A 27,933-nucleotide genomic window follows, 5' to 3' on the forward strand; every position below is an offset into this window, starting at 1 on the left:
ATCAGGGTCTGATGATGCAAATAATGATTTTTGTATTTTTACCATGCATGCAGCCAAAGCAAAGGACTTCCGTTATAACTTGTCAGAAGTACTTCAAGGTAGGCTATTGGGAAACAAACTTCCTTCACTCTCCCTGGGATTAAAATCTTATGCAAATCATATTCTGTTTTACTCTTTATTTTAACTTTAAAAAAAATTTCTTTCCTTCAGTCATTATTCAAATAAAAGACTCCGGCATTCTGTTATTTCTAACTTTTCTTCCTATTCTTGGAGAAATTCAGTAGTTCTTACTAACTGAATGTTACAGAATTTCTAACTATGTACTTCAATCTGAAAATCAACAGCAATAATTTAGATTTCATTGTTGCAACAGAATAGTGATGGCTTATTTATAGTCTATTCTGAACCTGTTCCTGGAATTCAGCTTCCACCAAACTGTCCTATTTTATAAACTATATTTTAGTTTATTAAAATTTTCTGTAGGATTATTTTTTGTGGAGAACAGGAAAATAGTGGTTAACATTTATTTTTATTTTTGTATAAATGTTTGCCACTGTGTTAGTGGTTGGTGACTGTTCTTTCCTGAAGGGAAAAACAATGGCATGCTCAGAATAAACCGATAGGCTGTAAGAACCTCTAAATTTTACAACTTCTCCCCATGGTCTTGCAGCTTTCTGATTCAGGCTTGAGTTTTGCCATGATATTGAGATATATCAAAAACTAATTAAGTATTAAATGACCTACTAATTCATTTGTTGATCCCAGGAAACATCATCTTTTAGATGACATAGTTTTAGGTAATACTTTATTTTTTAAAAGAGACTACATTCCCGTGAGTGTTAACTCTGTATGGCTGCTAAAGCTACTGTGGCTGAAATAAAAGAAAAGCAAGACCTCTCATGTTTTGATCATGTATTAAAAATCCTTACTAGATTTTATTGATTAAGGCGGCCACCATTTATGACATGTTGCTTTTGTTTCTCCATGTATACCACGGATCATGACTGGTGGTGATGATATGCCCTGGACGATGATTAGTTTCTTAGCTACAGTAAACCTGCGTAGCCGTTGGTGAAATGTCTGTGAATTCTTTCCCACTTTTTATGGGATATGTGCTGCTTCTGTTCCACTAACCCAATACTGAAACCAGTCTACCATAATTTTAACTGTCCGACAACATTTTTTAATATATATGGGAAGTGTCTAGAATAGCAGTCAGTATGAAGAAAAAAAAAAAGAAATGGTGATTATATGTTTGCATAAATTTGTTTGATTACACCCTTTCAGATTGCTTGTTGTCATACAGCTAGTTTTGAATTCAGTACATTCAGATAAAGTGCACAATTTCTAATTGAATTATATACTTGCTGTTGTGTCTGACAGACTAAAGAAATTATGCATTGAAATAGATATCGACCTATACTCCAGTAAGAATCCTATTTAGAGAATGTGTTGTACTCAGTATGGTTTTGCTGTTTTCCACGTGATCTAAAATTGAGTTGGGCAGAGAGAAGCTAAATCATTAAAATATATATAATATTTACAACCCACTGTATATAATGAACACATGTTGAACATACTACTTTGGAAGAATTTACTGAAGTCTTTCATCCTTATCCCTTCTTTTTGCATTTTAGGCAAGCTTGGGATATATGATGCTGATGGAGATGGAGATTTTGATGTGGAAGATGCCAAAGTTTTGCTAGGCAAGTACACACAGAACTTTTTGGATTACAATCTGAAGTCTGTGTAACATACCCTTCATATTTCATATTGCTTGATTTGTCTCACTTTATGACATTAAGTGATTAAATTGGGAAATAGAGAAATACCCTAAGAATATAATTCTTTTCATGAAAATTGTAGGAACTCTTTTTCCTTTACAAAGTAGGTAGAATTATTTAGTACCTCACGTTACTTGACTTTAAGATCCTCAGCCCTCAATGTATTCACTTATCATTATACCAAGAATTTTTTAAAATTATTTTATGTAAGATGGATCAGTACTTAAAACGCTCACAATAATACAGCATTGTTCAAACATATATCAGGTCCATTGTAAATCAGGTTATAGTAGAAATAGCTAAATATTATATAAATGCTTTCTATACATTAAAAGTATGAGCATTTTGCCTTTATTTTCTGTTGTCCCTCAGAGGGGTCCTGAAAGCTCCAAAGATCACTGTTTACTTCCTTTGCCCTTCAAAGGTCTTGCATAACATTGACTATCCCTTTGACATAGAAAAAGCCTAGTCTAGGCTTCCTCTGGAGCACACCAACATTACTTAATTTGTGGCTAGAGAATACCTTTTCTTGTATTCACCTGGAATTTTAGTGGAGATATTTCTAGAACATAAACTTCAGATACTATTCATGTCAATGTACTACATCAGATTCATTAAGACCTCTGGACCACCAGATCTCAAACTTGGCTCAAGACTTGCACGGTTATTTCATATCTAGTTGCAAATAAGTTTCATGTTGGGTTTTGGCTTCAGTTTTTTCTTTTTTTTTCTTTTTTCTTTTGTTCAGATTAACCCATTCAGAGTTCTGGGCACATATATATAAATGTTACCAATAAAAACAATACATATACTGGTTGGAGTGACATCCAAACTAAATCTTTCTGAATCTCTCCCACAATTCCCTTCCACTCTATTATAACAACATTGATCGTTAGTCTTTTTAAAAAAAAGTAAATAGGGAGCCTGAATAGAGGGAAATAAGGAGCAATATATTGATCTTAAAACTCACCTCTTGAAACTAAAGAGAAAATAATTTGTGTACTTGATTAGAAACCTTTTGAGAAATTGTTACTCAGTGTACAAAGCTGGTGAAATACTTTGTCATCAAATGGAATTAGAAAGAGTAACTGAAAAATTTCAATTCAGTGTCCTGAAATTACCTGCACTGTTTGCATCTTGATGGTGCATCATTGCAAAATATTACATAAGAACAGCCATACTGGTCAGTATACTGTCTTTCGGCAGTGGCTAAATGCCAGGTGCTTCTGAGGGAATGAACAGAATAGGCAATCGTCAAGTGATCCATCCCATGTTGCCCATTCCCAGCTTCTGGCAAACAGCGGCTAGGGACACCATCCCTACCTACCCTGGCTAATAGCCATTGATGGGTCTATCCTCCATGAATTTATTTAGTTCTTTTTTTGAACCCAGTTATAGTCTTGGCCTTCACAACATCCTCTGGCAAAGAGTTCCACAGGTTGACTGTGCGTTGTGTGAAGAAATACTTCCTTTTGTTTGTTTTTTTAAACGTGCTGCCTATTAATTTCATTTGGTGACCCCTAGTTCTTGTGTTATGTGTTGATGCCACACTTCAGTGCAAACTTCTTGTATAGAATCAGGACGTTGTGCATGCTTTCTGAATGGCCATTTAGTGCTACCCTCCCCTATTCCTGTCTGAAGAGAGAGACAAGAATCTTTGTTCTTCAGTCTATTTGTTTAGTTCTTCTGTTTAGGGACAGAACTCCTGAGATCAGAGCTACATTCAGTCTGTTGAAGATCAGAGCAAGAAGAATTCTAATCAAACCTATGACTATGGGGCTGTGTGTCTGTAGAGCTACAGATTGGGAGCTGGCACTGAACATTACACTTGCTTGTATTTTATCTTGTTTTTTGTCAACTTATGATAAACTCTAACAGATTTTTTTTTCTGTAATCATTCTGCAAATCTGAATTTTCTCATGGTGTATATAAATAGGACAATACTCTGAATATTGCTTTCATGACAGTCTCATTCTGGCTGCATAGCTGGTAGCAAGATACTTGTGTTGCTCTTTGATACATCTCCACTTTTACAGAACTTGATATGATTGGGGATTCTGCCAGTTCTATGACACTGTTTCTATAATAAACTCACCTTCCAATGTGCATAAAACATAAATACAGTCTCCTTTAAATATTTTATAAAAGGTCACAGATCAGTTATTATTTTTCCCTCTAAATACCAGTTTTGAAATATAATTTTACTGTTACAACAATATGTTCTGGAGGATGGGAAAAATAATGGGTGGTTTTAAGTAGTTCTGTTACTGATTAATACACAAACTTTAGGAATTAAAAAAAAATAAAACTTGTCAAGCCATTAGTCCATAGTATGATTTAATTGCAGTTCACATTTTAGGAAAGATATAGATAGTAGCCAAAGGACTTTGTTCTGTTATTAATCTTGTATAAATAGATAATAATCTGTACAGTACCATATGTATTCATAGTGCTCTAAAGACAAGTAAAAGACATGACCCTGCCCTGAGAAACGTGCAGTCTAAAATTAAGTCTGTGAAGCTAATGAAGAAACATGTATATTAATAAGGCTACTTCATCTGCTTGTGTGTAACTATCCAAGTACTTGCATGGTGTGACTATTTTACTGTGTATCTTGTGTGACTTTGATTAGAATTTTTTTTTTTGTAAAAGGATATCTTTTGTGGTGCATATATCTGTGGGAGTACAAAATTAAGAGATTGTTTCCATGCTAATTTAATAGTGTTAATAATGAGAAGATCTTTACTGCATAATATTTAATGCTAATAAATCATAATTTTTTCTGTTCTTTAACTGGCCTTTAAAGTAGGAGAGAAACCACTGTGCTTTAAAATCCTTGACATTCAGACCTCCTACTGGCAGCACCAAAGGTGACATCCACTTCCAATAATACTGTAGCTGCCAACAGGAGGTTTAAAATTTGTTTTAGTTAACTTAATTATAAATACAATTTACATTTTCTAAATAGCAAAAAGTGCTTCTCACCAATATGCTTTCAAGAGGAGCAAAAGGAGTGTAGGTTTTTATTGCAGGAGTGTGATAAGTAGTTGATTTTAATATACCATGTGCTACAATATTTATGTACACTGGAACAGGAGGAGACTACAGTATCAATCTAAATTTCTTTTGTATTGATTTTGGACCCTATTCCTCTTCCTGTTGAAGTTATTGACTTCACGGGGAGTAAGGTTGGGTGTTTGGGTAGTACCCTTCATGCATTTGAAGCAGTAGTTTGTGGGTGGCAGAGAACTTTTATCTTTCTGCCCAAACAAAACTGTTTTTTGGGTTTTTAAGTTCTCTGATGCCATCAGTTGCAGGCCCTTATTTTCAGGCTGAATTGATTTAAGTTTTTGGGGATCTTTGAAAGATGCTTGGTATGTTTTATAAAAAAGACATTGGAGATGGCCTATAACTACTGCATGAAGCATTGGTGTAAATAAGGGCAGAATTTGGTCCTCAAAACTTATTTTTGAAACTTTAAACAAATATAAGATTCCTGCATTATTTTGGGCTGGAGTAAATAAATCTCTATATTTGTTATCTTTTTTTAAAAAAAAAAAATGCAAAGCAGCATCATGTTTTAAGTTGCCAAATCATGCATAAACAAAGTAATCAAGAATAGAGAATATTAGCTTTTTAATCCTGCTATTCTTTCTTTGCTATGTTGTGCACCCTTTTAAAAAGAAGTTAGCTTTCAAGTTTGCTAAATTAGTTTTTTGTATGTCCACTGGTGTAGCCATTTGATTAACCTTCTCATTCCAAATGATAGAGACAACTACCAAGAGTTCTCGTACCCTTTTTTCCTTACTTGCTAGTTCCTCCTGTTGACTGAACTGACACCTCAATCTTGTCTACTGCCTCTGCTTAGAAAAAGGGAGCTTCCTCGTCTGCTCCTCTGAGAGCACAAGTTCTGGATTCTTTTTTTTAACCTCTTCCCTCACTTTCATCCTAACTGAAAGGAAATTTACCTCCTAAGTAGAAGTGAGGGCATTTTGGGGAATTACCTTAGCAGCAGAGGTCTGCCCAAGTGCTTCTTCCTGCTGCAGTTAGAAGTGGCTTCAGGGGACTTCAAAGAGGCATATCTTGTGCTCAGCAATGCCCAGTGCAGAAGTGACCTTGAGGCCACTTCTGTTTTCCAGGCTTATTGGGAACTATTTAGGAAAAATTCTACAAGATCCAGTTTTTAATAGACCAGCTCCTGAACCCACAGCAATGTGTCCGCAGCCTAATTTCTGCAACTGATTTGATAAAGTGGTCTTGTATGTGGATAAGACTCCTTGGAGAATGTTACATTTCCAACCTTTTTTCAGAATTTTTTCATTAGAAGCTGGAATTTCCAGGCTCTGGAAGTGTCGTATGCACTTCCTCAGTAACACATTCCCTTTATTGATAGAAATCCAAATGCAACATTCTCATCACCAGTCTGAATCATGAACACCATTTGGAGTGTGGAATCAAGATAGACTCATTTCTGGGTCATTGCAAGTAGACCTTCCTGGAAGGTTGCAGCATGATCAATTTTTTGGAATTTTAGTGTAGGAAACTCCGTCAATATGCTGCTCCTCTGGATTCCTCAACATTTATGTCTTTTCACATAAGAGGAAACAACTATGGTCCCATAATCACCAGAATGGGGTGAACAGCATACTCCCTAAATCTGTAAGCCAGCAAACTTCTTCTCAATCACAGCCACTTATGTTCAGTGCAAAATACCTGCAAGCAGCAGGAAATAGGGAGCACAATCAGAAAAATCTCTGGTCAGGTAACATCTACATGGTACTATGCAGAAGCAGAATTATTTGCAGTGCTCAGCTTGATATGGCAGTCCTAAGATTTGCTCTTAATATTTCATCTTCAAAGATGGAAGACTGGCATGCTCTTATTTTGTGGAAGAAGTATTTGTGGGAGAAGAGATGCATTTCCTTATTTCTCTTGATAATAAATGTACCCCCAACCCCTCGACCCACTCAGAAAAAAATCTGTCATGACACGGAAGCAGTTGTACTATACTTTTCACATTCTACAGTCTGTGAAAACCCTGGTTCCCTAGATTGGTATTGATTTTAAATAGCTCTATCTGGTTTCTTCTGGGCTTAAGGACCTATTTAATTAAGGACCATTGACTGAGCCTGGTCTATTTTAAGAACAAATCTACAACAGCTATTTCTGATATTTAGTTTTACTTCTAGATTAAAATCTAGAAGAACATCTATCACTTGTGCCTATGCAAGTATCTGGACAGCTTGGCTTTTTGCAAAGGCATCTATTTCCTTCTTTGGTCTAAGACTGTAAGGATTAGGATTTCTCTTGGGTGGTTTTAATATATGCATTGTATATTAGCTTGGGTTTGGGATTTTTTTGTAAAGACTAAAAAAGCTAGGTCATAGTTTTCTGAGAAGTTATTTTGGCAGTCTTTTTCAAGTTGACCACTAATTGTCTGTTAAGTGGCTGGTTATCTGTTGTATTCTTCCTATATTGTTGGAACATATTGATTGCTGGCTACTTTCTAGAAGTATAGAGCCAGAGCAGTGGTTTCTATATACAAAAAACGTAAAATCATTGTTTGTGTCATAGCTCCCAGAGACCCCGCTTAGCTCAAGCTCCTGTTGTGCATGGTACTGTGCAAACATAGTACCAGTAAGTCTTCACCTCAAAAGAGTTTACAATCTGTACACTTGTAATTTTGGTTTCTTTTAGTAGCTCTCCACTGCTCTGGTTAACCCCAGCTTGTACTGCTTTTGTTTTAAAATGAATGAATATACCTTTTTTGACATAATACAGCTACAGAGTAAAAAAGCATCTACTCTTATTTCTGGTGCCTGCGGATCGGATCATATCTTGTGTCGTGTATACCCTCAGCATGCCAGCAAGGGGAATTGACAAACAAGTTTAAAAAAAAAAAACACTATGGTTATGATGCTATAGAAAACGCTGAGGTAGAAAGGATAGAAAACAAGAACAAGCACAACTCTTGATACCCACCTCCATATATAAGCTGGAATGGGCAGAATAACTCCAGAGGCACTTGATCAGGCCAGTGGATACTGACTCTGAGTACATTTTACCCTTTAATTGTGACAAACTTTTGTTTAAAATACACAGTTGTTAAACCAAACATTGTTCTCGGTTGTTGTCATAGAGATTTAATAATTGTGAGCTCTAAAGTTTGATAGCCTTAAATTGGATTTGATCATTCTAAGCAGGGATGCTTAGTTTCTTCTTTGACTGCTAACTCATGTCGATTCCATGTTAGGTGTGTGCATGCCCGTGTGCACAGCTGCCAGAGATTTTTCCCCAGTAGTATCCATAGTGCCCCCTGGGATCCCGCACTCATGCATCATTATAAGGGACAGTACCAACCCCATGCCCTCTCAGTTCCTTCTTACTGCCTGTGACAGTTGTTTGAATGTCTTTCTCCCTTGCACTTCCAAGTGGTTTTTGGTCTCCGTTTCTTGTGTATAGTTACCTCTTAGTTCTTAGTTGTTAGCTTTAGTTAGTATAGGTAGTGGTGCCATCATGTCCCAGGGCACTCCCCTGTACTGAAGAAGGATAAGAAAGCAGTGGCGGATGAGCCAGGACCCGTGCCACGCCACTTGTCATCTTCTGAGCTGCATTCAGGAGCATCTCCACCCAGGGCTCCGAGCCCAGTGAGGAACTGCCACCAAAACCTGGGAGCAGTCGGGACTTGCACTCGAGAGCCACTTTGACACCAGAGGCATTTCAGGCTTTAAGGGACCTGATGGCCCTCCCCGTGCCGCCCACATTGCAAGATTAACCTTCGACCTCGGAGTCAGTGAAGGCGGCTTCCTCCAGAGGGAAACCCCTCATGGGCTTGCCGCAATGGTCTGTCGCTGGCTCCTCGATCCCAGACTCCTCAGCATTCTCTGTCTCAGTATTGATTCCCGGAGTCACAATGCCAGTCTCCTTCCCTCCAGCGTCAATCCCCATCATAGCTGGTAGGGGGAAGAACTGACATCCATGATCTCTGAGGGAGGAGTCCTTCTCGGAGTTGGAAGGGGAATCCATCCCCTGGCCACAGAAACCCCATTTGGCCTGTACACTGGGTTTCGGGACTGTTCCTGCAGTGGGCGCCTGGCCATCAGGGCAGTAGCCAACACACTGGCCATATTGGAACTCCTGGGGGTTCTGCCTGATGCTAGGATCCCACTCCCATCAGTCATCCATATCTGAGAAGCAAGCCCCAGTGCCGCTGTTGCAGTTGGCTGACTCAAACTCCAATGCCGGTACCAAGGCTCCAGAGCCATCTATCCCAGTTACAGAGGAGGTTCCAGCCCCTCCCACAGCATTAGCATTGTCCTCATCATCATCCCCAGATGAGGTGGTGGGTGGTCCTGCCCATTCACTACCATTGGATAACTTTCGGGTTCACCACGAGCTCCTTAAACAGGTCATCTCGAATTTGGAGCTAGAAGTGGAGCTGAAGGAGCCCAAAGACAGTCTCTTGGATATTCTGGGTTGCAGCGGCCCCCTCTAAGGTTGTGATGCTAGTCCGTGAAGGGATGCTGAAACTAGTCAAAGCACTCTGGCAGACCCCATCCCAGCAGGATCTCTTCTCACAATATTGAAAAGGGCAGAGAAAAAGTATTATGTCCTGATCTAGGGTTATGAATGTATGTACCCACTGCCCGGATCCCCACTGTCATCCGCTGTAAATAAGTGGGGAAACACAGGGTCAGACAAGCACTACACCTAAAAATATGGACACAAGAATGCTGGACTTGTTTGGAAGAAAAATGTATTCCACTGCCAGACTCCAACTCAGGATCTCCAACCACCAGGCATTGCTGGGGAGATATAGATATAATACCTGGGACTCCGTGATGAAATTTAAAGAGTCCTTGCCTCAGGATTCGAGGCACGAATTCCTGGCCATCGTGGTTGCCTTGGATGAGGCTGACTCGGCAGCCAGGTCAATGGCCTTGGCAGTGTCCATGCGGCACCGCTCATGGCTGCAGTGCTCTGTCTTTTCTCCAGAAGTGCAGCAGTGGGTCTAAGACCTCCCCATCGAGGGCAATGCCCTGTTCTCTGAGCTGACAGATGCCAGTCTGTATGGGCTGAAAGACTCGGGTCATGCTGCGATCTTTGGGCCTATACATGTCCCTAGCCTCCAGAAAAGGCTTCCCGCCGCAACCACTTAAAAAGTTCTCAGGACCTCTAGGCACGAGCCCTTCAAGAAGTAAGGAAAGGGCTATAAACGCAGACAGCCTGCACCTTCCACCTCGGCCTACCCAACTAGCCTTAGACAGGCCTTTTTGAGGGTGTGCTTCAGGGCAGCGTATCAGACTTAGCACAGGATCCACCCCCTGCCCTTTTGTTTTTGAGCATTTATTTCCGTTCCATACTTCATGGTTCCAAATAACTTCAGACCACTTGGTGCTCTCCACTTCGACACTTGGATACATTCTGTAGTTTTCATCCATCCCGCCCTCTCATCCCCCAGTCCTGTCCCTCTTCAGGCACCCTTCTCAAAAGCATCTCCTCGTTCAGGAGATAGACTCTCCTGTGTGTGTGTGTGTGGGGATCATAGAAGTAGTTCCTCGAGGGGAAGGGGGTTTTACTCCCAATATTTCCTGATCCCGAAGCCCAAAGGAGACCTCAGGCCCATCCTAGAGTGACTTTCGTCTCCTTAACAAACATCTCAAGAAGTTGAAGTTCTGCATGGTCTCCCTGTCCTCCGTTTCCTCCCTGGATCTGGGAGATTGGTATGCTGCCCTCGCTCTAAAAGACGCCTATTTCCATATATCCATCTTCTGTGGACACAGGCGGTTCCTTCAATTCGTGGTGGGCCAGCGCCACTACCAATTCACTGCACTCACTTTCGGACTTTCATCAGCCCCAAGGATTTTTACAAAGTGTATGGCGGTAGTTGCGGTTCACTTGAGACATCGAGGCATACAGATCTATCCATATCTTGACGACTGGTTAATCAAGGGCCATTCGTGAGTTCAGGTTCAACACAGCTTCAGTATAGTAAGGGTCACTTGGCTAGAGCTGGGATGGCTGATAAACAAGCAGATATCCACTCTGATCCCAGTACAGAGGATAGATTTTATAGGAGCAATGCTCAACTTCAGTTAGGCCAGAGTCTACCTGCCAGAAGTCCAGTTCCCCCATGTCAGATTCCACCCGCTCATGGCCCCTCCGGTATGCTTTGAGACTGCTGGGCCACATGACAGTGTGCATGGTATGCATGGCTGCACTTCAGACTTCTACTCCTCCAGCAAACGCCACCTGGAATTATTCCTCACAATCCCGTTGGCCGTTCTCTCATTGTTGACTTGGTGGGCAGATCCGCGATCAGTAATGACCGTTTGCCATTCTATGCCAGTCAGTGACATTGATCTCAGACGCGTCAGACCTGGGTTGGAGAGCCCACCTTGGCAGTTGCAGTACCCAAGATCTCCGGTCACAGGAGGAACTCTCCCTCACCATGAACGTCAGGAAACTGAGGGAGATTTGCTTAGCTTGCCAGTTGTTTCTTCCTTACCTCTTGGGCAAAGTGGCGTGGATCCTGATGGACAATATGGCCTTGATCTTGATCGTTCCTCAGCCCTGTGCCAGGAGGCATTACGGTTGTGGGACGACTTCATCCAACATGTTCACCTCAAGACAGTGCACCTTCCAGGGGACTGGAATACGCTGACAGATTGCCTTAGCACGTCCTTTTCCTCTTGCCGTGAGTGGTCCCTCCACCCTGAGGTAGTCAGTGCCATCTTCCAGAAGTGGGGAACTTCCCAAATGAACCTGTTCGCCACCAGGAAAAACAGGAAAGACTAGCAGTTCTGCTCAATATGAGGGCTCAGCAAGTGCTCCCTGTCCAATGCCTTTCTGCTCTCATAGTCTGTGGGGGTCTGCTGTACGCCTTTCCATTGATACCGTTGATTCACAAGGGCCTCTTAAAGATCAAGAGACAAGGCAAGGATAATTCTAATCACCCGCAGCATTGGTTAGGCATACTTCTGGAACTTTTGGTAGTAGCTGGACTAGAGCTCACGATGCACCCAAACTTGATCTCCCAGAACCAAGGCTGTTTACTCCATCTAAACCTTGCATCCCTCCACCTGGCAGCCTGACTGCTGTGTGGCTGAACTCAGAGGAACAAGCCTGATTGGATCAGGTCCAGCAAGTTTTACTAGGTAGCAGAAAACCCTCCACCAGAGTGACCTTCTTGGCCAAGTGGAAGCACTTCATCTGTTGGGCTGCTGATCAGAATCTTTCCCTGACATAGTCCTCTCTATAGACCATCTTGGACTACCTGCTCCTCCTGAAGCACCATGATCTGGTTCTATCCTTTGGTCAGGGTCTACTTGGTGGCCATTTCAACCTTCCATTCTCCAGTCCAGGGCAGGTCAGTATTCTCTTATGAGATGACAGTCTGGTTCCTCCAGAGCTTAGAGCAACTATATCCACAGGTCCACGCCCCAGTCCCCCGTGGGACTTAAATCTGGTTCTGTCCAGGCTCACACAGCTCCACTTTGAGCCATTGGCTTCTTGTTCACTGCTGCTCTCCTGGAATGTTGCCTTCTTAGTGGCAATTATGTCAGCTAGAAGGGTCTCTGAAATCAGAGCCCTGACTTCAGAACTCCTTTACATAGTGTTCTTCAAATACAAGGTCCAGCTGCACCCCCATTTGGCCTTCTTGCCTAAGGTGGTGTCACGGTTCCACTACAGCCAGGACATTTTCTGCCTGTCTTATTCCCGAAGCCCCACAGTTTGGATGAGGAACATGGTCCGCACGTTAGGCGTGCCCTGGCCTTCTACATTGAAAGGACTAGACCCTTTTGCAAGTCAACGCAGCTATTTGTGGCAGAGGTGGACAGGATAAAAGGTCTGCCAATGTCATCCCAGAGAATCTTGTCCTGGATAAATGCCTGCACCAGATTTTGCTATGAGTAGGCAAAGGTTCTGCTGCCGACCATCTTGACAGCCTATTCAATGAGAGTTCAGGATTTGTCAGCAGTCTTCCTCGCACAAGTTCTGATCCAAGACATCTCCAGAGCTGTGACATGGTCATCTATTCATACCTTTGTGTCCCACTATGCTATCACTCAGTAGGCCTGGGACAACGCACACTTTGGGAAAGCAGTGTTACAATCAGCATGCCTGTGAACTCTGAGCCCACCTTCAGGGATACTGCTTGTGAGTCGCCTAATGTGGAATCAACATGAGCAAGCACTCGAAGAAAAAAATGGTTAATACTGTTTGTATGTGTTTTTTTGAGATGTGTTGCTCATGTCCGTTCAAAGATCCCCCCCGCTCCCTTACCCCTCTGTCAGAGTTGCTGTAAGAAGGAACTGAGAGGGTGCCTTATACCCGTCGATGCCCCTTATACCGGCGCATGAGTGTGGGGCACCAGGGGGCACTACGGCAAGCCCTGTGGATACCACTAGGGGAAAAATCTTCAGCAGCTGCGCACATGAGTGTGCACACACCTAACATGGAATGGAAATGAGCAACCCATCTCGAAGAATGAAAGTTAGGTAACTGTTTTTTTTCCTGAGACTGCTCCTGCCTTTTAATATTAAGTGCCACAAGAGACAAGATGCATATGAACATTATTCAGTTTGTTTACAGGGAGGAAGGTGTGAAAGAGGAACCAGATTTGCCTTGTTGCCTGAAACATTGACACAGTGCATGTATTGTCCAAATTTGAACCTCTACTTTGCAGGGTGACACTTTTTTTGTAACCTCTCTTCTATTTCTAATTAGCATTCCTGTAAAGACTGCTGTCTGTGACATGAGATGTCTTTCATAGATTCTTCTTCTTCAGTTTCCTTTTTCCACCTAACTGCTCTCCTTTTTTTCTCTTTCTCTCTTTCCTCTATTCTTGTGTAGGCTTGACCAAAGATGGCAGTAATGAAAATATTGATTCCCTTGAGGAAGTCCTTAATATTTTAGCAGAGGAAAGTTCTGATTGGTTTTATGGCTTCCTCTCATTTCTCTATGATGTAATGACTCCTTTTGAAATACTAGAAGAAGAAGAGAGCGAAGCTGCAGATGATGTTGATGGTACGTCACAGAATGAAGGGGTTCAGGGAAAAAAGACTTGCGTTATTGTGGATTTACAGAACCAGTGACTGATTCAGGGGCTAATTTTATTGGCTTGTGAAAATGTCCATGCAATCATCAATCTTAATATGACAGGGCTTTATGACAGTGGGTGGATTTAAAAAACAAACCGAACTCTGAATGAACATTCTAAATATGAGCTAAAATCAGCCAGCCATGTGATATAGTTTCAGTACTTGAAAAGCCTTTCAGTGACTTTCTCCATTTTGTGACAGGGAGATTAATATTTACCCAAATGTGTAATTATGCCTAGGATAAAATAACTAAGTATCTGCAGTTATATAGCTGGCTTCTGTATGGTTTTGCTTCAGTTTGTGCATTTTGTGCACTAAAGTTGGCAAACTAACTATAGTAAGCTGTACCGTTACCCCTTATAAACATTTGTCTTTCTAACGAGCATTAATTGATGCATTTTGTAATGGGCTTGATTACAAGATATTCTGGCATGATTAATATGTTATGTAAATATATATTTATATGTTAATCCTTACTAATATAGCTATTATACAAATGAGTGCTCTTATGAAATACCATATGATAAATTATTCATACCTTAAATTTAAAATTAATTTTGTGATTCACTGATTTCTCAGATACATGCTTTTTACCCATTTAATTAGAAGCACTGTTTAGTGCTTGTAAAATGTATAAAAATATTTTGTTCTAGGTTAGTTAACATATCGTGTTCAGGAAATAGCATGTCAATATGTTTATCTAATTTGAAAGAAAGTTTTCAGTCTGATATTTTTTGTATAATAATCACACCCTAAGGGCTGCTCTGATCCGTTTTCAAGGGTTTTTTAGTGAGCATTTTATGAAAGTGGGAAATTGTGAATATTATTTCTTATGTAATGATGAAATATATTAAAGATTACTCCACACAAAGTAGAATTTAATGTCTTCTATTTTTTTGCCAAATTCAACAAACCTGATTCCATTTTTGCAAGGGTTAATCTGCTTAATGCATGTTTCCAAAGTCTATTTTGGCATATATGGATTGGTTGATAGTGAAGGTAACTGCTATAGAGAGGCAGGTTTTCAGTGGTGTTCAATCAGCTTCAGTTCTTACCTAGTTTAGAAACATTGAACTGAGATCTCAGTTTAAATTACAAATATGGTATATTCATATAATTCTTTGATATTTTAATGTTCAAAATACCATAAGCATTTTGTTAATGATGCCTATTAACTTTGTTACGCTTATGTTTTGTAAAAAAATTCTATTGTGAAACTCGTATCTCAGGGTTTTAATTTGTCATATCCAGGTTTAAACTTAATGTGCTTTATTTTAAATGAATTTTCAATTGACAGGGCAGTTTTAAAGATATATAAATAGTGTTGTAGCTCGGACAGCATTGATGCGTAATTCAAAATGAAACTAATGAAATTGAGTGTAGGTGGCATCTTGAACTGCAAGTAAATTGCAGAATGAGGTACGGAATTTGTCTTGAAATATTTGGGAACTGCAAACACCCAGAAAGGGCAATAATTACTTTGAGTAGGGTATAACTCAAAGAAACAAGATAAAATGAAGGGAGGGAAACGTCTTATTGTTGAGAAATGTTCATGACACTCAACTAGACATTAAGAATATAAGGGCATTTTCCAAGCAAAATGGTGGAAGCTGAGGACACTTAAAACAAAATTGGAGCAATAGAAAATACTTTAGAAAACAGATGGGTGGTAGACTAGATGACCTACTAGAGCTGTTCAGTCTCTAGAATGGGATTTTTAAAAGTGCTTATTATTGGCTTAAACTCTCTTCCTGTTGAAGTTAACACTGTGTCTATATGGCAAATTAAGGTGTGATTGTAGCGTGGGAAGACATATCTGCATTAACTGTAATTTAGCCTGTGTGGGTAGTAAAGAAGATGTGGTGGTGCAGACTTCTGTGTGGGTTAGCAACCTGAGAACATACCCAGAGTCCCCAGTTGGCTTCTTATGGGACATAGCCAACACTGACGCCACCACTTCTCCACTGTTATGCACTACCCTGATTACAGCTAGTGTGGGTATTCCTAACTGCGCTACGGTTACACAGGTGTAGATGTACCCTAAAATCCCATTGACATTAGTGGGAGCAGTTTTAAGTCAATGCTGAGCAGTTGTGAAATCCCACTCTTAAAGTCTATGATAAAACTTCGTTTCATTGACTGAAATATGCTAATGGTTATCTAACGATGTGAGGGACTTTGGTCTTGGAGGTCCTAATACAAGTTTCGTGAGGTTTAATTTTACTTTAGTGTGTGTGTTTGTTGTTGGGATTCCCTCCGAGACCTTTTCCATGCAGCTTATCCAGAATGTCTTCTCTAGTTTTGGGAGAACACTTCATCTGGTTCTCCAGGATCCAGAAACTCAATTCAACTCCATATTTCATCACTCAGGTTCCTTTATTTGGTATACAGCAAAGCTACTCTGATTAGATCAGACTCAAGCATAGTGGCTGGGTGTAGGGCATACCACATATCCAAAGTTGCACAGAAAATCTCTTCCTTTATATACATTTACATACATGTTTATGACATTGCATCACATGTTTTTGAATTGGCTTGCTTACTTTTCAGGAATCTCTCCCTGTAAAGCCTGCTCTTTCCATGTGCTTCTCATATAGAACCTGATCTTTACATTCTGTGTTTATCTTGTCCATTGTCCCTAGCATTGGGGTGTTCGGCTTATCTTAACTAGTGTAGACATCATAACTTCAACATACTGCTTGTTAAGCCCCTATTTACAATCTAACCTTCCATTCACCTCCCTAGTCATGCCCATTAAGAAATAATGCAAGTTAATTATGTCAAGTTAGGCCTACAGTTATATTCAGGTAAGCAAGGGAATAGTTAGAACTGAAACTCAATGTCGTCATGTCTAAGTACAAACAATATGCTTGAGCCTTACATACCCATGTACTGCCCATGTAACAAAATGGTGGGTTAAATTGGGTTGAAGCCTAAACTTAAGGTTAGCATATTTCAGGTTCCCAAAAAGAGGACACTGCCGAAGGAGGGACCTGCGGGGAGGAGAGGGCAGAAGGGGGAGCTGAGAAGGGAGGACAGTTGGGAATGCTGAAGGGGGTTCCTGCAGCAGGGGTACTCACTGGAGGGGTGGGGGGCAGTGTTACTGTCTGTCACTGTGGCAGAGTGGCTGGCCCAAGCTCAGGATGCAGTGACAGCCATCAGTCAGTGCCTCCCTGTGGGCCCTCTTGCCCAGGGCTGAGATCCAGGATCTAGCAGCTGTGGCTTGCAGGGAAATAGACCAGTTAGCTGCAAGGTAGGGATCAATTGGGAAGCAGACCAGTGGGGGGTCTTTCTGAGCTGCAGCTTGTGTGCTCTGCAAAAATCTAGGACATTTCCTATTTATAAAATCCCCCTTGGACAGAGAAAAGAGACTCAAAAAGAGGCTTTGTCCAGGAAAAGCCAAACATATGATTATCCTTTGTGACTTAAATCACTTTTTAAATGCATTTGGTATATTAAAATATTCTACAAAAGCCAAAGAAATGTGTAAAAAGTGCAAAATTTCATTCACTTCCACATACATTGATATGATCTAAAATATGTTCGGAGAAGAGAGCCGGGTTATGTATAACAGTTGAAGTTAAGTGATAATACGTATTTTAATGGCACGTATATACTGCATAAATGATAATTTCTCAGTTTATTTTGTAGTCCTAAAAGAGAGAATACTGTTCTGTGAGATCTTGTTAATGTGACATGAACTAAACTTACATCTTATACCATAATATTAATTTTACTGTGAAGATTTGACTAAATATTTTCTCTTGGGATACATTTATGATGGTCTTCATCTTTCTCAAAAGATTATTTTTAATAAGGTGCATGGAGTTGCATCAAACAAGTAACTGCAGCTTTTTTAAAGCAACAGGACAATGATTCTCTCCACCTCTCCAGAATTTTTATGAACAATATTTCTGGATGAACTTCTCTGTTCTGCTCCCTTATGCTTTCCATAGATGAAAAATTTCATAACATTCAAAATTGCAAACAATTATCAGAATTCAAGTCACAACCTACAAACAAGATATTGTATGACAAATTATATTTGTAAAATTGTTAGGTTTTCCAGAGAGCTCAGAAAAGCGTTGGGGCTAAATAACTTGACACTTCAAAAACTAGGCATGCTGACCCTCAGTTGAATGGGGTGGATCTGAAAATTTCTGGTTATGAGGTTTCAAACAGAAATCTTAATTGTAAATATGAAATATGATTCTTCTAACTTGTGCAATCTTCTATAATTCTAGAAGAGAAAATCAGGTTAATTCTTTGATTATCATTTTTGTTTTCTACACAATGGTTAGGGGGGCGCTGTTTTTTAAAACAAAAAAAACAAAAAAGCTTCTGATCTGCTTATTAAAAATACTATTTAGTGAGCTGAGATGGTGGATGCTGAAAAGTCCTTAATCTTTCTGCATAAGCTTTTGCTTGCTTTGCTGTGATACTAATAAAAATGAGTTACATAAGTTATAGTTTTGTTCCACCCACAAAAATTGTAATGGCTGATTAATATATTTAAAGGCTGAACCCCTGATTTCTGTGACACCTTCAACAGTATTTAATGTGAAAGTGTGAGCAATTTTTTTTTAAAGAGACAATGTTTAGAATGTCTGGAATCAGTTATTATTAAAGTTGAATAAAATGAACCAAGAAATATATAAATATCTTTTGGGATTACTATTGCATATATTTTGGAGCTTTTTAAAAAAAGTATCTTTTTAAAACTTTCACTCTTAAACTTTTTCAAAGGCAGTTGGTTATAAGACCGCTCATTCTTAAGTAACATTTCATAATTTTGTATCACTAGTTAGTCTCCAGTGACTTACTTTAGAAGAAATTAAAATTTTGTGAATTATTCATTTAGGTTATATGTGGGAGGAGGAAAGGCAGGGAAGGGCGTTGAATGGTTAGGGAACATTTTAATTGCAGCTCCTGTTAGTAAAAAATGGTAGGATAGAATAAATCCATTTTTAAAACATTCTTTGCTTCATACTTTGAGGTCAAAAAGTCCTGTCAATGTGGTTCAGTCAGTCTGCACTGATGTGTTTCCCAACTCCATAGCCATCCAGCAAGGTAGCTTTCTGTAGCACTTAATTTCATGCTGCTGCACCACTACCAAGAGGTTTTTCAATCAGTTTTTACAGTTGTGTTGCACTTACGAATGGTTCTTCCACTCTGATGAGGCTAACAAAGACAAAAGACTTACTTCTTGGACTTTGTTTCTACTTGGCAAACAAGATGCAATACTCATACATCTGTGATTTATCTTCACAAAGAAAATCCAATTTTTAAAGCCGAATTCTTTCTATTTAGAGAGAAGATAGATAATCTGAGCTATGAATGTCCTCTAACAACATACATTCCGTCCCAGATATTTTTGGGATCCATATAATTGCGGGAAGTGTTTTAATAGATTTGTAGGTCAACGTCCTTCAGCTCAGAAACCCTGATCAAATGTACCATGGCTATGACTCAATTCTTCCTTTCATAGTTAGGTGAGCAGGCAAGCAAGAGAGTCTTGAGAGAAGCTTACTGTGAATGACTTGACAGCAGTTCCTGCAATCCTCTGTTATGCTAGCTGTGTAAACTACAAAGCTCTCTTTCATTTGAGAGTGTGGGAAGAACATCTTTCCAAGTTCTGATTTTCCTGGTTACCTGAAGGACATGTGAAACTTGGTAGCAAATAGAATCCAAGTTAAGGTAAGTGGTAGCCTTTTATAAGAAAACTGTTTTGGTTGAGCAGAAGGCCATACAATTCCAATACAGTAAATTGCATAAGTAAAATAAATGATATGGACAAGATGAAAAAAACAAACATAAATTAGTTTTCTCTTGTGGTTCGTGTGTGGAGTATGGATAGATGTGTAAAATTCAGTGTTCAAGATCGGTGGATTTATAATATAAAGATTAACTTCTTGCTTGGAAACTTACTTTTGCGTTCTTAGTTCCACAATTTAAATATCTTCCTTTGTTAATCTTCTGTTAGAGATAAACTTTTTGTATGCAAGATAAAGATGGCTAGTTTGGGAAACTACTTGGTGGTGGACCGACATGAAACTCTTTTTTCTTTCTGCTACCCTGATGTCTCTGATGGAACTTTCTGGGGTATGGAAACAAATATGCTCAGACTGAATGTGAACTACAAAAGTTATGTCTAAGTATTAAAATGTAGACTTTGATGTTTACTTACAGTTCTTGTAAATGTGCTTTACCTTTTGTAGAACAAGGATAGTAACAAATAATGTCAATGTCAGTAATGGATTTGAGATAATTTAACTCTTTAAAATTTCATTAAACTGTACTATAGCTTTAATATCGCTAATTATTAAGTTCAGCATTGTGACTTCTGGGAAAACAGGACCTACTTTTGTTAGAAACTCGCTCAGAAATATTTACATTTTACCTTTTTTAAAAAAAAAATCTGCCTAAGAGTTGTAAACTGATGGAGGAATGTCCTCTGGATTCTAAATGTATAGGACCAAATCATGCTGTCAGTATTCAAATGGAAATCCCCATCAACTGGGAGTTCTGCTTAAAAATCGGTGACATTTTATGAGCATTTTTATGTGCATTTTAAAAAAAAATTAGCATCCTTAATTACTTATTTATTTTTGAATAGCCACTGGTTTGGTAGACCCTACCCCCCCAAAAAAAATCCTTTTTGAAATACAAAACAACAAAAATTGCATCAGCAGTTCTTTAGATCTATACTGACCTCAATTAATGAAACTGACACTCGAAGGCACTTCATAAGTGTATTCAGTCATGTTAATTTAAATGTTTAGAAAAAAAGAACATTTTGTCAAATAAAACATGGGAAGTAAATTGTTTTTTAATTTATTTTTAAAGAGTGAAACTTGGAAGTTTCCAAGAAGGTATTGTACATCAGAATATAAAGTGCGAACATCTTTAAAATGATATCCTTTAGAAGTTTCATTTTGTTTTAAATACTCTAACTATTCTTCATCTTTAAGTATTGTTTCTGATAGTACTTGTTTCTCTAGTGATGAAATGCTTAAGGTGCTTTTTTTGTGTGATTCATTCTACATTTTCTTTCGTATTAAAAAAAAATGTGTGATACAAGCGTAAGAATTTAAGAATACCTTGTGTGTAATGTTTTAAAAGTTAGTGTCAGTTAAGTAGAGTTGTGTAGTACCAAGTTGACTAACATTAGGCATTATGAAAAGACACTATATTTATAGTAATATTTGTTTTCACATAATTTAGTAAGCAGCTTGTGAAAAGAATTGCGGAAGTCTCCAAATCTGTCATAAAACTTGAAAATAGTATGTGTGGCAAGGCACCCCTTCTGCCTCGCTGGACTTAGCGCTCTCTCCTCTGGCAGGGACAGGGCCTGGGGTAAATCAGCCCCACTCTGGAGCATGTCTGTCTTCCCTCTCCGGGGTTTGTTTCTCAGAGCCTTCCCGGTAAGCCTCAGGGCAGGCCTGAGGAGTGGTCCTCGGCCAAACAAAAGAAAACAAGTCTATAACGCACTAATACTAAAGGGGAATAACTTTCCCTGGCTCCCTCACTGGGGCAGGTGTTGCCCTGTCACTGGCTCTGGGGTGTCGGTCCTTCCCCTAAACGGGCACTGGGTTTGGGTGTCTCCCCTCCGGGGAGGAGCACAGTCTCTCACACTGGAGAAACCTATCTCCATGCTGCCACCAGCTGTGCAGCAGTTTGTCCTCCCCTCACCAGAATAGAGATTTTTTTTTTTAACAGGTTTCAGGCAGCCCTTAATTGGACTCAGGTGTCCCTAACTGACCTGAAGTAACCCTTTCCCAGTTTGTAGGAAAAAGGGCCTTTAGCATTCTAGGGCTAACATATCCGTTGTCCCAGACCCTCCTGCAGCCATCTGGCCTGACTTTGTCACATATGTTTATCACATATGATTGAAATGGTAATAATACTGACATTTACAATATATGCCTGTAAATTTATGTAAACTATATTTTAATATCTTCTAAAAAATGTAGTATGTACAGCCAAAACAAAACAAACTTTTCAGGAAAAGTTACTGATTTGGTTGAAATCTTTCTTGTGGCTAGCTGTTTATGTATGTATGTAGCAGTGTGGTTTAGGATTGATTTCAGCTATTGCATCGTTCTCCTAGAAAAGTATAACTATAATATGTTAATGCTAACCATGTGAGGCATTAACCACTTGATATGCGGTAAGGGTTTTGTTTTGTTGAAATCATATTTGTTTACCATAATAATTCTCTCTAACAAAACAAAACTAATATTGGTGCCAAAAGTTTGTAAAGCATTCAAATTAGATCGAAATAGAGTAGTAATTTTCAAGTATGTTTGTTCTTGTTTTTAAGTGTTTAGAGATATTTTACTGTAGAATTCTGTGACCAAGAATGATGATAGACATGGCTTTGATTTGGAAATGATACTATTAGTTGTCTTGCTAAATAGAGGATAACATAAAATTTGAACACCTGAGGGCTGCATTAAGAACTTGCTCAGAACTTGAGGACTGTTCTTTGTCTACATGAAAAAGAGTTAGACTGCAGCAAATTATGGGTATTTATAAACAAGTGAAACATCCATAAAATACAAACAGGGTTTTTGCTGAGCTCTCTCCCTGGGGAGTATGCACATTTCAATTAGAAATAAAATTTTAAATGACTGATCTTTTGGGGAAAGGTAAAATTAAATTCTGAACATTTTTTTTCCTAATTAAATCACGCTCTTATTTATGCAAAAAGCTTTTGAAATAACCAGATTTTTTTACCATTTTAAATTATCAAACACTGTAACAGCTTAAAATGTATTTTCATATCTACTTGCTTCATAAGTTTGCTAAATATGTTTTATTCTGCTATCTCCATCAGCTCAATAGTACTCCTTTTGCTTCAACTGAGTGATTTATTTGGTTCTTGTAAGTTTATTTGCTGGAGGCAGTAAAGTTACACAAGTGTAATGTTTCCAGCCAAGTTAGGCCTTAACTATTTTATCACTGATAAAGCATGAGGAGAGAATGCAGTTTGGCTTTCAGATCTCAGGTCAAGTTTGTATGGCTAGCAGTTCAAAAAGTCTTTTTCAGTGTAATAAAGACATTTTTGTCAGTTTTCAGCACAAAGTACACAGTTTAACTATAGAGGCCAAAAGTATTATTATAATTGATTGGTGGATACATTTAGTAGTTTGAAAGTTGTTTCAATTAAAGTACCTATAGCCCCAGAGACATACTGTACTTGGTCTTCATCTCGCTGGCTGGCTATGCAGTAGCAGATTACACAATGTCTATTGACGTAAACTTGCTCATCGGTAGGGAAGGCTGCCATCACCATGGTGGTAATGGTCTAATTATCCTTTTGTTGCTGGCTGTGTGGGGTCTGCTTATGCTTGGTATTTGTGGGAATCATTTAACTGTTCCATGAACATCTGACCCTAATTTGAGCCCAGTTCTGCAATCTATGCTATCTCCAACAAATGAAAGTACAATAAAGAGTTCTTATTTTAACAAATATATTACTCCAAAATATATTTAAAATGGTTGGTATTTGGAAGAAATCTGGAACTCTAACTACCATAAAGAGCCAATGAAATTTTGTTGCTCTAGATTGGTAAATTATGTATGTTGTTTACTTAATGTATTGAATATCACAAAATATGTTTATAACCTGTTTCCATCTTACAAACATCAGGAGAGGAGCCAGGAGGGGTAGACAAGAGAAAAGCTAAGGCCAAAGGTACTTTGATGCTTTTTTTGTCAGTGAATTTTGTGCAAATAATTTCTAATGCCTGAAATGCATGAGATTTGCAAACCAGGTAATTGAACTCTGGCTACTAATGCTAGATGCGATGGTTGTCTTTTCAGTTGGAGACACAGCAAACAAATACCCTGCAAATTATCTTAGTGAGAATTTCAAATTCCTGTTATCCATCTGCAGCTAATTTTAGTGCTTTCCTAAACCAGGATATAATTAAATGTAAATCTATTCAAAAACACTGCAAGTTTTTTGCATGATTTCGCTGAGTATGGCTTACAACTGTTGTTTCATATTGTGTATGTAGAAAGATACATTTTGAATATATGCCCCAATTTTGCTTTGTCCTTAATCCTCTTCAGTGACATCTTTATTGTTTAAGGGATTTATTGATCTTCAGGTAGAAGAGGGACCATTAGGATCATATAGTCTGGTAATTTACTGAACATAAACCATAGAATTTCATCCAGTAATTTTTTAGTGTGGTTTAGAAATTAAAGTAGAGTTTAGTGGTTGTTTGTTATAATTGGATGTTATTTCTAGGGTTGTTTGCAATTCTAGTTTTATTCAAAGAAAGATTATTCCCAGCTAATGTATTGCATCTACTACTCTGTACTGGGCAGCCTGCTTGTTGAATGTAATAAACTTTACACCATCATTGGTTATCATTTTTTCCTCTAAGGCTAGAGTACCAAATTATTTTTTTGTTAATTTACAGTGGAAAGATTGTTAGAAAAAATGTCTACTGGGGAAAGCTCTCATGCACATATGAATACTATTTTTTCTTATCTTTGCATGCCAGCTGAAATGTATAGCTTTTGTTTTGCATTGTGTTTGGAATAACTTGTTTTGAAAATATTAATAAATGAGCCATTTAATTACTTATTGTGTTTGGGTTTTTCCTGAAGAATTGTATGGTATTGTAGTGAAGGAATGTTATGAAATGCCTTTAGTCTTTGTGCATCTTGTGGAGAACCTGTTCAGAAGATATATAGTGACTGAATTATAAATTTTATGAATTGAAAGAGTATATTCTTTTCATATGCAGAAAATGTAATGAGACAGTACAGGTAATCAGTTAGTAATACACTACATTACAGCTTTCATTATTATTTACTCTGGCAAAACCTCCAGTAGGCTTCAAGGGGAGACTTTTCTGAGCAAGATTGAATATCTGTTTCTGTTAAATTACATAGGTAAAAAATTACTATTGCTTTTCATAGGACCAGACTAATTTTTTATTTGTAGGTGTGAACAGGGCTGAAAATTACTTTTTTCTATGCTAAACCCGTCATAGTAAGCAAAATATTTTTCTAGTTTCTAGGTTTATGTATGAAGTGGAAAGTTATTTTGACAGATTTTTTTTTTTGCACGAAGTATGAAAATTGCATCAAAGTAACTTTATTTTGCTGAATCACCTTTTCTGCATATTGTTAAGGAAATTTAAATATTAAATCCTAATGAAAATTGAGGACAAACATTAGTGTAAACCTGAGAAGGAGCCAGAATTTACCAATGTACATTGCCAAAGAGCCACAGTAATACGTCAGCAGCCCCCCATTAGCTCCCCTATTTTCCTCCCAGTTCCTCCCATCCACTGGCAGTCCCAGGGATCAGCACATCCCCCTCCCTCCCTACACCTCCCAATCAGCTGTTTCGTGGCATGCAGGAGGCTCGGGTTGGGGTGGGGAGGAGGAGCGATGGCATGGTAGGCTCAGAGAAGGGAGTGGGAAGGGGTGGAGTGGGGGCAGGGCCTGTAGCAGAGTTAGGGGTTGAGCAGTGAGCACCCCCTGGCACATTGGAAAGTTGGCACCTGTAGCTCCAGCCCTGGAGTTGGTGCCTATACAAGGAGCTGCATGTTAACCTCTAAGAGCCGCATGTGGCTCTGAAGCCACAGGTTGGGCACTCCTAAACATTCCCTCCCCTTTTTAAAATTTCTACCGGTATCAAATGCCTTACAGCCCTTTTAAAATACAACTGATCATCTTTGTGTGTGTGTGTGTGTGTGTGTGTGTGTGTACTTTCAGTAGTTGAGAAGGCTGTGTTGATCTGCTTTAGCATGTTATCTGAATGTTGCATTATATCGTAAGCTTTTAAGTAATTTAAATAAATAAGACAAATTAAGTATGAAAGGGACAATGTCAAGATAAAAATCAGAATAAAAATGTATGTATATTAATTGCTTTCATTGTACAATGAAACTAGACTGATCAGTTTGGGTTTTTTGTTTTTTGTTTTTTTTACAATCAGTTTCTAGTACTCCCTATTCTGGTTTTAATTCACTAACAGTGCTGTTGGGGTCTCAAACTTTTTCCTATTCAAATTAATTTTTTTTTGTAATCTTTGGCCTAATTAAGGTGACAGTGTCCCTAAAGTGTTATGCTATGGATATTAGTTACTATAAATTTTCTTGCTAAACTATGAGGTTGAAAAATTCATGAATAGCTCTTGTTTTAAAGAAGGTAGTCTTACAAATACAATACTTTATCATATAAGATTCAAAGTAGCAGGATCAAAGAGGTGTTAGACAAAGTAATTGAAAAGCATGAGTGTTCTGTAAAAGTAAATTAACAGTATTAGGTATAGAAAAGTAGTTTTATTAGTGGATGAAATTGAAAATACAGCAGTTTAATATAAGATGCTTATTTTCTGCATCTGCTCCATGATTTAAGACTTCAGTATGAAACTCGGATCTAATTTGTTTAGTTTTATAAATGTATTAATAGCTTTAAATTGCCATCCTAATTAAAAAGTATTTAGGCATCAAGATATCTTTCTGCATAAATATTTCACTAATTTTGTTATGGGTTAATTTGAATAAAAAGTAGGCTGCTAACTATCTCAGCATTAGATGGGGGAAAAATAATATGGGTGGTCATAGATTTTTCAGGTTTGGAGCTGCGATTGTCATTGAATTATGCAGATAACTTGCACAAAATTGTGTTCAATGATCTAAACATTGTGCTCTTAATTAACATTTTCCATTTCTTAAATGAAAATCTGAAAAGTAAAAGAAGCAATTAAAGAACCACTCAAGAAAATAAGAGAGAGAGAAGCATCCCGGAAGAAGGAAAACAAAGTTGTAGAAGAGAAAAAGAAGGCCATGGAAGGAAAAGTTGCTGACCGAAAGGTTAAGAAAGTTGTTGAGATGGCTAAATTGAAGAAAGATTCTGACAAGGTTAAAAAAGACACAGGCAAGGAAAATGAAAAATCAGGAATACACAAAAATGTGAAACACAAGGAGACTATGAAGAAATCAGCTGCTGCAAAGGAGGTTACCCCTTCTCAAGCAGTGAAAGACACAGTAACTAAAAAGATAGCTAAAATCCCTTCTGGACTTGCTGAAAATTCAGCAAAGGAAGATGAGAAGAAAAAACAGAAATAGGAGTTTGATGGTGAGAAAAATTCAGTGTATTGATAACATAATTTAGTGTATTAGTAACAATTTTTCTGAAAGTCATTAGTGTGAGTGACGGTTATGCGGATTGCTTATGTGTGTACTTGCATTTGTAAACACACAACAAATATATCTGCTGTGGAGCTAAAATGTGTACATAATGTATTTGATCACAAGTCCTGTACATTAAAAATTGTTGGTATAGCTTTGAAATCTGACTTTTTTCTTTTTACATAAAATATCAAACCAACCTAACCCTTTAAATATATGTTTCTTGCTTTGTATTAAAGTTACATTTTTCTTGAAGAGTGTAAAAACATTGTGGATCATATGTAGAAGTTTATTAAAGTATTCTTTAGAGGTTAACCTGGACATTACCTAAGTGTTGAAAATTCCTGTTGTAAGAAACTAATTCTCATTTCATTAGAAGACATGCAAACTAGAAATAGTGTCAAACACGTTTGTCAGAGTCTGATGCTTTTATTGAGTGCTGTAATGTTTTTCAGTGGTCCTGTGACCGTTTGCTTTGTATTGCTATTACTATGCTAAATTACTGTTGTGTTGGCTTCATCTGTTGTCTGAAACCTTTCTTAGTTCACTATGGGCAAGATTTTCAAAAGTATTCAGCGGCCAAAATTGGGGGCAGATTTTCAAAAGTGCTCAGAAGCCAGCAGCTCCCTTCTCAATGGAAGCTTCTGGGCGCTTACTGCTTTTGAAAATCTAGCCACTTACAGAGATGTTGCTTGTTGATCAAATTTCAGGAAGCTAACATTATACCATTATATGTATTTTGGCTGGACTGGATTAGAGAACAGACTTGTGTATTGCAGCCACTCATAGAATAGCTTATTCCTACAATAATTCTAAATGTTCTTCTTCTGTACGTTAGCTCATTTTTTGGATTGGCATTTCATTGTTTTATTTTCAGCA

General features: G+C 38.4%; 2 protein-coding genes across 16 annotated transcripts in view; both read left to right on the top strand.

Annotated features, from left to right (window-relative positions):
- Positions 1-27,933, top strand: part of LOC119852194 (aspartyl/asparaginyl beta-hydroxylase) — a 203,764-nt gene that overhangs the window by 38,942 nt on the left and 136,889 nt on the right. For 11 of the 15 annotated variants that reach the window (XM_038393239.2, XM_038393232.2, XM_038393234.2 and 8 more), the window contains 2 exons: positions 54-98; positions 1,638-1,706. In XM_038393239.2, coding sequence (XP_038249167.1) covers positions 54-98; positions 1,638-1,706 — 114 coding nt within the window. The remainder of the gene's footprint in view (positions 1-53; positions 99-1,637; positions 1,707-27,933) is intronic. The other 4 variants (XM_038393240.2, XM_043507811.1, XM_038393236.2 and 1 more) reach the window with 1 other exon arrangement.
- Positions 1,713-27,919, top strand: LOC122458678 (triadin-like). The gene is made up of 4 exons (XM_043507816.1): positions 1,713-7,421; positions 13,641-13,814; positions 23,544-23,588; positions 26,615-27,919. Exons 1-4 carry the CDS (start codon positions 7,397-7,399, stop codon positions 26,989-26,991), a joined length of 621 nt encoding a protein of 206 aa, XP_043363751.1. The 5' UTR covers positions 1,713-7,396; the 3' UTR covers positions 26,992-27,919.

This window comes from Dermochelys coriacea, chromosome 2 (assembly GCF_009764565.3).
Source record: "Dermochelys coriacea isolate rDerCor1 chromosome 2, rDerCor1.pri.v4, whole genome shotgun sequence".
Taxonomy (NCBI): Eukaryota; Metazoa; Chordata; order Testudines; family Dermochelyidae; genus Dermochelys; species Dermochelys coriacea.